The sequence below is a fragment of the Nyctereutes procyonoides genome, unplaced genomic scaffold, assembly GCF_905146905.1.
Source record: "Nyctereutes procyonoides isolate TBG_1078 unplaced genomic scaffold, NYPRO_anot_genome, whole genome shotgun sequence".
NCBI classification, from domain to species: domain Eukaryota; kingdom Metazoa; phylum Chordata; class Mammalia; order Carnivora; family Canidae; genus Nyctereutes; species Nyctereutes procyonoides.
In genome coordinates, this window is record NW_026575030.1 from 9,949,352 (window position 1) to 9,962,323 (window position 12,972).

Here is a 12,972-nt window from a genome sequence, read left to right on the forward strand (position 1 = left end):
GTCCCTTATCTGCATCATGGAACTGGTGGAAAAACCAGGACGATGCTACGTGGGAGAATTCTCCCAAGTTGAAACGCCAGACTAGTAGTGTTCATGCTGCGTGTCTGCTCCACGCCCCACACCCTCGCTAGTGACCGGAGAAGGTCAAGGGCACACACGGTATTCAAATCAGGTTTCCATCTCGGGAGCCTTGGATGGGTTCAGGGAATCCTGGAACCTTCCACGATTGAGTACAAAACTCAGTGAGTGCAAAGGTGCGTGCTTGCGGGAGAGAAGAGCCTTCAGGCCCCCGGGAGCCACGAGCGTGGACCCCAGTGGGCCTGGGAACCCGCCGCCCCCAGCCATGGCCCGTAGCCTCCCACGGATGGCAGCCAGCAAAAGGCCGGGCAGTGGCGCCGGGGTCAGAGACCCGGACACGGAGAGCTGCCCCCTGCCTCGCCGGACCGTCTGTCCCCCTGGGGGTTTTCCACATTCGCCAACGAACGGTGGCGCGTGCAGGCAGCTGGCGGGGTGGCCTCGCCCGCCCCATCTCCCTCTGCACCGCAGGGGGCGGGCCAGGGGCTGCGGCCCCCACGCTGGCCCCCACGCTGTACCGGCAGCTCCCCTGACCTCATCGCCACGAAGCCGCACGGTCCCACCCGGAGGCAGTTCTGTTCCGCCTTAAAAATGGAACCACTGGGGGGCAACCCGGGTGGCTCAGCGGTTTAGCACCTGCCCGGATCGGGTCCCATGTCGGGCTCCCTGCATGGAGCCTGCTTCTCCCTCTGCTGGTGTCTCTGCCTCTCTTTCTGTGTCTCTCATGAATAAATAAATTAAAAAAAAGTGGAACCACTGGGGTGGGCGGTGCAGGGACTGGCCTGTGTGGGTGGGTGGGTGGCTCAGTCATGGGTGGTGGTACTTGAGGGGCGTCATGGGACACAATGGGAAACTCCCCATCTTTTTTTTTAGTAGAAAGCTTCAAATAAGTGGATTGGTGCCCTTGGGTGCCCTGCACGCGTTCCTCCCAAGCCCATGGGCCCCCTCCTTCTCAGCCCTTCCCCGAGGCCCAGACCTGCCCCCACCCGAGCCGATGTCTGAGGTCCCGGAAGCTGGCATTGCTTGTCTCAGCCAAGCCCACCTGGGGTCTTTCTGCTCAATCCTTCCACTCCACAAGGTGGCAGCTCCCGAACACACCAGGGCAGGTGGGACGTTCTTCCCAGAGACTGACTTGTTGGCACCGAGGAGAAAGCTCCCGTGATGGAGCCTCAGGGAGACGGGATAAGCCATCTACAGGGAGGAAATAGACTGCTCCAACGCAAGAAACTGAATTAAGTTTCATTTATTCTAGGGCAAACTCAAAAGGGTTTTTTTTTTTGTTGTTGTTTTCTTTTTTAGCAAATCCTAGCACATTATTAACAAAAAAAAAATCTGTACATTTGCCATGATACACTTGAAAGTGAAACAAAAAAGATATAAATACAGATATGGATGTAACATGAAAAGCCCCCAAAAAACAAAAACAAAACCCAAAAACCCAACCTGGGGGTATGGGGACCATGCGTGTGAACACAGTGCTGACAAAACTATTTTGGTGGCTGATAGTTTTCAGAGCGTTTTTTTCTCATTTCCAAACATCATTGTTAGCAAAGTCCTGGTGGGATTCTACAAAGTTCTTATTTGCTGTTAACGTGTAGTATTATGCTTGATAAATAAAGGGCGGCAGGGAAAGAAAAGGACTGATGAGACCAGAATCAGCTGCATCACCTGCACAGGGGAGGGTAAGCCAGTGGGAGCCACAGGGAGGCAGTCCCGGGCTGCCCAGTAAGGCGCACGCAGCCTGTATACTCCAAGGAGCTGCGCGCCCACCCTGGGCCTTAGCCCGCAGGCCTGTGCCACAGCCAGAGAAGCAGGAGCCAGGCACAGGGGCCCCAGCGGGAGGGCCGCGTGGGTCCCTTGGGGGTCCTGGATGGGCGGGTGAAGAGGGAGGCAAACAAAGTTTTGCAGTTTTGGGGTTTTGCTCTTTTGTGGTGTTTCGGCTCAATGGGAGGCCTGCAGGGAGGCGGCGGCAAGGCGAGGCAGCGGCTGCTGTCCAGATTCGGATTCGGAGGGTGGCAGCGGCGGTGGGTGCGGCTCCCTCCCCGTGAGGTGGTGGTGGCATGCGAGTCTCCCCGGTGAGGGCAGCGGTTTTGATTGAGGCCAAGAGACCTGTCAGTGATTGTATCTCTCTCTAGGTCGGGAGATTGAAGGTTGGGGGAGTGACATTCAAGGCTAGCCCTTTGTGAGTACTATGAGGACATTCAGCAATGTTCAAGATTCTTCCCAACTGCAGGCAGTGGGGGACCGTGAGGCCACGGAGTCCGAGAGGTCAAGGAGAAAGGTCTTTCCAAACGGGTCAGGTTTTGTAAAAGAACTCATAAATAACCTAGCCAGAGTGCACGTTTCTACAACAGAGGAGGAATCAAAAGGTGCCCTGACTCACTTGTCGAGTGTAAAAATGAAATCTCATTAGTGAAATATTAACAAACGGTATTTATCAATGAAAGTAAGGCCTGGTCCTGCTATGTTCTGAGCCAAAAATAAGTCAATAATATTCAACCACTTAAAATGCACCCCTGAAGTTCCTTTGACAGCAGCAGTGGGGTACTTCCCTCCATGTGCAAGATACCCCGATACACACACACACACACACACACACTCACTCTCTCTCTCAGTGAAGGCACCCTAGCTTCACTGTTCCTGAACCTTCAATTTCAGTGCCTAGTTCCAAATAAAGTATTGAAACTAAATTCCAAAGGAAACTGAGCGATGCGCGCTAGTGTTACAACTTCCAATACATGCTGGAGGCTGGGGGCAGAGGGCTCCGCGGAGGTCAGCGGACGCCGTCCCAGTCTCTGCCACTGTGCTGCGGGCTGCAGAGAATTCTGCATCAGGACAGCAAAGACCTCCTTAAAAAATACCACCAGGAGAGGCATTTTCCTGAGGGAAAAACCAGTTCCAGGGAGAGAGAGGATAGAAGGCTTTGTGATGGCATCAAGGATTTCCATTTGGCCTTAAGAATTTTGTTCAAAATGTATTTAACCAGATTCCAAATCTATAGTTCCTTTTACTGAACAATCAAACCCTTGAGAAAAATTTTTGAGAAGGGTAGTTTCTCTGGTACTTTCTCATTGGAGAAAAGGAAACAGATTTTAAAACTGGGTTCCAGGTCCTGCTTCTCTGTAATTTGCCGGCCGCCAAATTACTTTTATCTTAAACAAAGACTATTTCAACCGATGAGCCAGGAAGTACTTCTGTCTATACAATTAAAAAAAAAAAAAAAAAAACTCTGATACCTGGTCTCTCTGGACTTTTCTTCGATCTTAATCCCAAATGAAACCAAGAAGTCAAGACCAGGATGGCAGAGCTGCCACTGACCAGACTAAGAACGTTCCAGAATGGAGCAGCTTAGGCAGAGGCTGGGGGTGGGAGGAAGACAGACGGTGCTAAATCTGGAAATCCAAACCACCAAGCGCTGGGGGGTGGCAGAGGCCCTGTCTGCATAGTGTCTGCCCAAGATCTGACTAGTGCAACACGCGCACGTGAACACACACACACACACACACACACACTTCCTCTCGTACCTTCCATGCTTCATTAAGGGCCATGTTAGGCACCCATGAGTGGACGCTACAGATTTACCTTGATTTTTGTGTTTGGGTTTAAATGAAAGAATTCTTTCAACTGGAAGCTGCAGGTGGGGCCAGCATGAGCGGAGCGTTTGGAGGGGTGGGGAGCCCGTCCTGGAAGGAGCCTGCAGAGGGGGCCCTGGGCCTCCAGTCTACATAGTGTACAAGCAAAATCCCATGCAGCTGTTACAAAACCATCTCCAGGCTTTTCTCTTCTTGCCAAGACTTGACTCCTGTTCTTAGTAGGTCTCACGATACAACTGAAAGACGGATGATCCTTTCCTGGCATCATAAGCCAAATCCAGGAGGAAGTAAGCGAAGACGAGAGAGAAGCACAAATTAACAGACCGTCCTCAAATGTGATTAACTAAGAGAAAATGCTACTTTCTACCAAGTATTGGCTAGAGAGCTCTGATTTTTTAAAACTGCACCCCACACACATGGTTTTATGGTCTCAGCAGGCTGTACAAGACGTGTTTAAGTATGGCTCTTTTCTTTTTCCATTCGTTTTGTATGAAGACTGCAATACAGGCCTTGCTTCCTTTACATTCAATACCAGTAAGATTCTACACAAAAGCTGGAAGGGACCAAAATACTGATTGTAATAAATATTTGCGGGCCTCCTTGTACTGACTGGGCAGCCGATGAGGGGGAAGGTGGGGGAAGGTCTCTGAGAGGCACCACCGATTGCTTCTAGGGCTACACGAAGAGACTCTGGCGCGCCATTAGCTGTGTGTGGACACATCAGAGGAGGAGCTACTGTTGCTGTTCGTGGTTTGGGCCCTCTTTATATATAAGTTTAGTAGCTTCATCTGCAAAGAGAAGACACAAACGCATTAGCAAGAGGAAAGCAATCAGAAAGTAGACAACAAAAACAAGCCCAGGTGACAGTAAGAAAACAGCACATCCCTTAGTTGAGAAATTCATTATATGAGCATTTTCTGAGGGCCTACTACACCTGCCAGGGCCAGGGCCATAGCGGCGGGAGGAGGTCAGAGTCTAGAGGAGACGAGTGGCACCAGGTTCTCATAAACAGAATGAAAAGTGTTACTATAAATGGGTGAGCCACAAGAGCTCCCGGGAAGGAGGTATGTGACGGGCAGAGGCACATCTTCGAGGGGCAACTGTGGCCAGTGGCTCCATGAAGCTGGTAGGGAGCAGGGTGCAGGCCCATGCTCCACAGGCATCAGGTAAAGCTGAGCAAGGCTACCAGGTCAAGCCTTCTGACCTTCACATCTTTGCTGAAGCTGCTCCTTCCGCGTGGCACACTTCTCTCCACCCCCGTTTCAGCAGCCTAAAGCCTGCCGCAGTGTGCTCATCTCGACACACGCATTCCTTTCTCTTGCCTCCTGTGGCATGGGTGGGCACCTCACTGCACCTCAGCTTACGCTGCTTCATGCTGTAGTTAGCAGTGCCCCCGTGTGCTCCTTCCAGCATGATGAGCCCTCCTTGAGGCCAACACCATGTCCCAGAATCACATCACCTTGGACAGGCACGGTGCTTCACAAGGAAAGGGGCTTTCCTTTTTTTTTTTTTTTAAACATTTATTTATTTATTTATTTATGATAGACAGAGAGGGGAGAGAGAGAGAGAGAGAGAGAGAGAGAGAGGCAGAGACACAGGAGGTGGGAGAGGCAGGCTCCATGCCGGGAGCCCGATGCGGTACTCGATCCCGGGACTCCAGGATCGCGCCCTTGGGCCAAAGGCAGGCGCTAAACCGCTGAGCCACCCAGGGATCCCCGAAAGGGGCTTTCCTATCCGAGATCTCATCTGTTTTCAGCATAAGCCCCCAGGACCCTCCAAATACATAAAAAAGTACATAACGTGGTAGGTTTTCAAATACTTCTTGAATGCTACCACGTTAGTATGTCATGTGGACAATCTACCTAATCCTATTAAGAAAAAGAAGCAAGTGTTTGTAGAAGTGGAACACCCATAAGAATCCCACATAACACACAACTTACACGATTGAGGGGATCACAACGTATTTCCTATCCACAGCTCTTTGCCTGCCTTGCTCTGAATAGGCCATGAGGCCGAGACAAATATAAGCCAGCCTGGGGGGAGGAGAGGCTGGCCTCCAGGGGCACCCAGGAAGAGAGGCTTGGTGTGGTGCACGAGAAATGGGGCCCCTCAACGACAATGGGAAGCAGAACAGCAACTGTATGGGGTTCCCAGGAGAGACTAAGTCTCCCTGACATATTACTCAAAGGTGTATGTAGAGAAAGAACTAAACCACTGTGTTGTGTGTTTTTCCACAAAGGGAGTCAGCAGTAAGCATCTGAGGCTCACTGGTTCTGCTCCACAGTCCAGGGCAGCGATCTCCTCATGTGAGTACCTGTACTGCTGCCTTGGTCTTTTTTAACTGAGTGGAGTATGGCTCAGTTTGCTTTTCCTTCCTCACTGTTTAAAATCTTAAACCTTTTATTTTATTTAAAAATTTTTATTTTTTTTATTTGGAGAGAGAGAGAGAGAGCATGTGCACGAGTGGGGAAGGGGCAGAGAGAGAGGGGGGAGAGAGTGAAAATCTCAAGCCGACTCCCTGCTGAGGAGAGAGCCAGGCCCAGCACTTGATCCTGTGACCCTGAGACCATGACCTGAGCTGACACCAAAAACTGGATGCTCAACCGACTGAGCCACAGAGGTGCCTCTGAGGGGAGTGCCATTATTTTACATGGGGATTCTAATGTTCTAAGGGTAAACCAGGTTCAAGGGAAACCCTATTCATCAGACAAAGCGTCAGCCTGAGGCATACCAGATCCGGCAGTTCTAGAACCAACTCCACCATGAACTAGTTGTGTGACTTCAGGCAAAACCCTTTTTCAGCCTCAAACTCCCCTCTGCAAAATGAAGAACAGTAAGAACACGTCCACATACCTCCAGTAGCTCCTTAATCAGAAAACAAGTCCTCTGAACACCCCTCTCCCGTTCCTCCCCGAGCTATTCCCGAAATGCCCTCTTGCAGTCTACTCCTGCCTCTCCCTCTGCAGCTCAGCCCCATGCTGCCAAGCACCACAGTTTATTTTTTACTTCCAATGAAGATGGTGAGACTCTAGTCAAAAGACAGAACTTGGGAGGATGAGTTAGGAAAACATGGCCCCACTCTAGGCTGTCTATAAGAGACTCACTTTAGGGAAGATACAATGAGGCTGAAAGTGAAAGGCTGGAAAAATACACCTCATGTGAACCATAATGGAGAGCACAGGAGTGGCTGGGTAAAATACACTTTAAATCAAAAAATTATAGGAGACCAAGAAAGTCCTTCATTATTCATAAATGGTCAATATACCAAGAAGATACAAGTACAGACATTTAAGCATATAGTATCACACCAGCAGAATATAAGAAGAAAACACCTCCTGCCTCCTCCAGGAGGCCTTTGCCTTTCTTCCTGCTCCACCGGGCCTGTGACCCAGTCCCTGGGTCAGCTACAAGCTGGTCACTCCTGGGCTGCTCTGCTGGTGGTTCCTCTGTGTCAGTCCTGTCCCCGGATGCATTTTATGCTACCCTGCGGCAGGACAAGATTTTGCTTTTCCCACATGCCTTAGTGGTATAGTGAAGAGAGCAGCTCCCTAACCCATACTTGTTGAATCAGCATTTGTAAAGAAGAAAAAAATGTTCTAGAAGCCAAGACAGTTCGATTTCTGTGAAAGGCTGGTTAAAGAGGAGTTGCTAAACACTGTTGTACTTATTTGAAGCCAAAACCACTGAAGTATCTGCTAGCAAAGTCCAGAAAATAAGTGCAAGTATAAGAAAAAGATGTTCATAGAGTTAATGACACATGCGTGTTCAGTAGCTCACAAGGAGCTTTCGTGGATTCTCATGTTTGAGCCTCATAAAGATCCTTTGAGGGAGGCAGCACATGTTCTCCTATCTTATAAATGAAATCCCTGGCATTCACTTGCTCTGTAAATTGGTATAAACTCAAATTACAGACTGTTACAAACTTAGGATGTCAGATGTAATCCCCAGAGCAACCACTAAAAAAACAGCTAAAGAATATACACAGAAGGAAATGGAAATGGCTCAGTACACAAAGAAAGCCTAAAAGAAGGCAGTAATGCAGAAAAATAAGGACAGACACAGCTCTATGGCCTATAGAAAACATATGCTCAAGTGACAGAAGTCTCTCCACCTCAGTAGTTACTTCCAATGAAGATGGTGAGACTTTAGTCAAAAGACAGAACTAGGGAGGATGGGTTAGGAAAACATGGCCCCACTCTAGGCTGTCTATAAGAGACTCACTTTAGGGAAGATACAATGAGGCTGAAAGTGAAAGGCTGGAAAAAGACACCTCATGTGAACCATAATGGAGAGCACAGGAGTAGCTGGGTAAAATAGACTTTAAATCAAAAAACTACAGAAGACCAAGAAAGTCCTTCTATATTCATAAGTGGTCAATACACCAAGAAGATACAAGTACAGACATTTAAGCATATAGTATCACACCAGCAGAATATAAGGAGAAAATGCTGACAGAATTGAAGGGAGACGGTTTTACAGTAAGAGCTGGAGACTTCAAGATTCAGTTCTTAATAATGGAGAGAGTAACCAGAAAGAAGACAAGGAAATCAAAGACTTGCATGCTACAATGAACCAACTAGATCTAACAGACACATCCAGAACATGCTACCCAGCAACAGGATACAGGTTCTTCTCAAGCACACACAGTCCATGCTCCAGAACGGGCTGTGTGTTAGGTCACAAAGATAGTCTCAACAGATTTACAAAGAGAGATCCCACACAAAGTGTCTTCTCTGACCACAACTGGACGAAGTGCGAAGTCCGTAAGACAAAGAAGACTGAAGAATTCCTGCATTTGTGGAAACCAAACAACACCCTGGTAAACAGCCGAGTTGAAGAAATCACCAGGAAAATCAAAAGACAGCTTGAAGCAAATGAAAACAAAACACAATGTACCCACACTTACAGGACGCGGTATACCTGGCCAAGGAAGGAAATGTGTAGCGCAAATGCTTAGGTTAAAACAGAAGGAAGAGCCCATAGCAATCACCTAACTTTACATCTTAAGGAACTAGATAGAGAAGAATAAATTAAACTCAGAAGGAAGGAAATAATAAGGATTAGGACGGAAATAGAGGAAACAGAAAAACAACTGAGAAAAATCAATGAAACCAAAAGTTGGTTCTTGGAAAAGAGCAACAAAATCGACACCTAAGAAGAAAGAAGACTCAATTACTAAAATCAGAAACAAATGTGGGGACATTACTAACTCTAAATAAACAAAAAAGATTGTGAGAGAACACTATGAATAAACGTCCAGCAACTAATTAGATAACCCAGATGAAATGGACATATTCCTAGAGAACATCAAACCTATCAATGCTGAGTCATGAACAGAAAATGTGAACAGACCTGGAACTAGTAAGGAGACTGAATCAGTAATCAAAAATCTTAAAATCTCATAGGTGGTGGTGGCCCTGTGGCAGACACAGAGATGCAGATCTTTGTGAAGACCAGGTCGGGCAAGACTATCATTCTCTCAAGGTTGAGCCCAGTGACACCACTAAGTATGTCAAAGCTAAAATCCAAGACAAAGGAGGGCATCTTGCCCCACCAGCCTCAGATTTTTATGGGCAAACAGCTGGAGGGTGGCTGCATTCTCTCAGACTACAATATCCAGAAAGAGGTAACCCTATACTTGGAGCTTTACCCATGGGGTGGCAACATGGAGCCTTCTCTCCCCAAGCTGGCCCAGAATACAACTGTGACAAGATGATCTGCTGCAAGCATTCTGCTCACCTGTACCCCTGCTTCACCTGCTGCAAGAAGTGTGCCACACCAACAACCTGCACCCCAAGAAGGTCAAATAAGGCCCCTCCACCGGCTCTTCCTTTGCCTGCAGGGCCATCTCTTGCCAGGACCCCGAGGCTCTGGGGCCTCACTAACGTTTCCCTTTCATTGACTGGAGCAATAAAACACAAACACAAACACAAACACAACAATAAAAACTTCTTACAAAGAAAAGCCCTAGACCAGATGGAGTCACTGATAAATCCTACCAAACATTTAGCAAACTAACCCCAATCCTTCTCAAACCTCTCCATGAAATCGAAGATTAAGGAACATTTTCAAACTCATGCTGTGAGATCAGCATTGTCCTGATACCAGAGCCAGATGAAGAACAGAAAACTAACAACAAATCAATCTTTCTTATGAACACCGATGTAAAAATTCTCAAGAAGAGCCTCGCAAACTTAATTCAACAGCGTATTATTATTTTTTAAAGATTTTATTTATTTATTCATGAGAGACACACAGAGAGAGAGAGAGAGAGAGAGAGAAAGAGAGAGAGAGAAAGAGAGAGAGAGAGAGGCAGAAGCAGGCTCCATGCAGGGAGCCCGATGCAGGACTCAATCCCGGGTGTCCAGGATCACACCCTGGGCTGAAGGCGGCTAAACCGCTAAGCCACCCGGGCTGCCTTCAACAGCATATTAAAAACAGTATACACCATGGCCAAGTGGGAACTGTTCCTGGAATTCACCGATAGCTCACCATATGAAAACCAATCGATATAATATACCACATTAACAGAATGAAGGGGAAAAAAAACCCACATGATCATTTCAACTGATATGACAAAATTCAACACCCTTTCACATAACAAAATTACTCAACAAACTAGGAATAGAAGGAAACTGCCTCAACATATCAAAATCTACATATGGAGAGCCTACAGTGAACATTATGCTCAATAGTGAAAGACTGAAAGCATTTCTTTGAAGATCAGAAACAAGAAAAGGAGGCCGATGTTGCCCACTTCTTTTCAATATAGTATTAGAAGTTCCAGCCAGAGCAATTAGACGAGAAAAAAATAAAAGGTCTCCACACTAGAAAGAAGTAAAACTGTCTCTATTCATAGATGATGAAAGATCTTATATGTAGAAAATCTTAATGATTCCTCCAAAAAACCGTGCTAAGACTGATAGATTCAGTGAAGTAATAAGATAGAAAATCATCAGTTAATGGAGAAAGGGTAGTCTTTTCAAAATGGTGCCATAGAAACTGGATGTCCATATGCAGAGAAATGAGATTAGAAGCATTACCTAATGCCATACAAAAATTAACTCAAAATAGACCAGAGACCTGCATGTAGAAGTTAAATTATAAAACTCATAGAGAAAACATAGGGCAAAAGCTTCACAACACTGGATGTGGCACTGATCTTGGATATGGCACCAAGATCACTGGCAACAAAAACAACAGAGCAACTGGACTTCATAATTAAAAAATTTTACGAATCAAAAGACAAGGATTAGTATCCAAAATGTACAGAGAACTTCTAAAACTCAACAATTAAAAAAAAATTCAAAAATGGACAAAGGACTTGAGTAGACATTTCTCCAAAGATACATAAGTGGCCAACAAACATGGCTGCCAGCCCCTGGGAAGGCTACCATCAAAAAAAAAAAAAAGAGAAAAGAATAAATGGTCAGTGGTATGTAGAGAAACTGGAGCCCTTAGGTGCTATTCTTGGGACTGTAAAAGGGCACAGCCACCGTGGTAAAGTTAATATAGGATTCGGTAATTCTAGCCCTGCACAGATACCCAGAGAATTGAAAGTCAGGTCTCAAAGACACATTTGTACACACATATATACAGCACTACTCACAACAGCTACCAGCTGGCAAGAACTCAAGGGTCTGTTACAGAAAAATGGGTAAGCAAGCTGTTGTGTGTACATATATTGGAATATTTTTCAGGCTCAAAAAGGAACAACATTCTGGCACATACTACCACATGGATGGACCTCAAGGACTTATTCTAAGGGAAATAAGCCAGTCACAAAAAGACAAATGATTCCACTTTTATGAGGCACCAGAGTAGTCAAATTCATAGAGACTGAAATAGAATGGTGGTGGCCAGGGGCCAGGAGGAGGCAGTAGCAAGGAGCTGTGGAAGAGTGATCTGATACGCCTGGTTACACAGAGAAACAGGAATTCTTTTTGTTTCTAGTCTAGAAAACTGAGGCAGACTTACCACTATGTCTATCAGCAACCAATTTTTTGTTGTGGAGATGCATATAAGAGTCTACAAAGTTTATATTAACACACCAGAGCTATCACATCTAATGCCTGCAGGATGAATCGGGCTAGCAAAGCAGAACAGTGCGAGGGCCAGCCTCCCTAAGCCCTGTTAGTGGACTCAAGCTGTAACTGGCTCTGGGACAGGTTTGAGAAAACACCTGTATCTTCTCAGTGCATGATTAGAGTGGTCAACAAGGTGACGGGACAGCTGCCTTACACAGGAAAGTGAAAACTTCCAGACAAAACTGGGGTCTGATATTATTTGGGGATGAGTTTTAAAAATCAAATTCTCTTTGTGAATACTGTCTTCTAGTCCCTCACGGCTGGTATTTTTCAGATCATGGCTAGGGTAGGGATCAGTGAGGAGCCTTTTTATAGGAGGAAAAGAAAGGAGAAAGAAAGAAATGGAATCAAGGAAGCTCCCAGATCATTTATGCGCACCTGCCTCACTCACACCTTCTGACCTAGCTGCATATTTCTGCCTGCAGGAAGAGTCAAGTGTCTCCTTCTGGGTCAGCAGTTCTCCAGCAGGGGTGGTGATTCTGTCCCCACCAGGTCATGTGGCCACATGGAGACTTTATGAGGACTACCATAACTGCCGGCTAGGGTGCTACGGGAATCTGCAGCTGGCAGGCAGGAGTGCTGCTCATCTTCCTGCAACGCCCAGGGCAGCCCCAATAACAAAGTGGCCCGAGATGTCAGTAGTGCTGAGGGGTAAGTCCTGTTTGGAAAGAGGCAGGCAAGCTGTCTGTGCCAGAACTCCGGGGAAGCAAGGCTCTGGCTGTGATGCTCACCAGCTAAGCAAAAGAAACAGCTCTGTTTGGAATGAACTCCATGTTGACATACTTTCCTCCCCTGCAGTCCCTGGAGCAGCCTTGCCACAAGGCCGGAGGCTGAGGCCGGCAAGGCCCAGGAGTCAAGCTGCTACTCCTGCCCTTGCCTCTCCTGCCAGAGTTCGGGGTACCATCTGCTCTCACCTGGCAGGCTCTTCAGATTTTCAGTTTATTTTTAAACCAATAAGCACTCTAGACATTCTCAGCTGCAATGAGCCAAAAGGTCTTGTGTTCCACATCCTGCCCCTGATTGTAGAAAACTCTGAAAGAACATGAGAGGCAACAGAGTGAGGGAAGAGCCTGGTTGCTGGAGCAAGAGCTCTGTGTGCCCTTGGGCAATTAAATGCAGGATAACTGTCCTCGTCCCACAGAGATGTTGTCGTGAATGAATGCACCAACACATGCGAAGTGCAGACAACAGTATCCAGACACTTAGCAAGCACAGGG

At 47.0% G+C, this 12,972-nt stretch overlaps 1 protein-coding gene across 4 annotated transcripts in view; it reads right to left on the minus strand.

Moving 5' to 3' along the window:
* Nucleotides 1–1,303: 1,303 nt before the first annotated feature.
* CLASP1 (cytoplasmic linker associated protein 1) overlaps nt 1,304–12,972 on the minus strand; it is a 266,188-nt gene continuing 254,519 nt past the window's right edge. For all 4 annotated transcript variants that reach the window (XM_055315783.1, XM_055315784.1, XM_055315785.1 and 1 more), the window contains one exon: nt 1,304–4,456. In XM_055315783.1, coding sequence (XP_055171758.1) covers nt 4,370–4,456 — 87 coding nt within the window. In that variant the 3' untranslated portion in view covers nt 1,304–4,369. The remainder of the gene's footprint in view (nt 4,457–12,972) is intronic.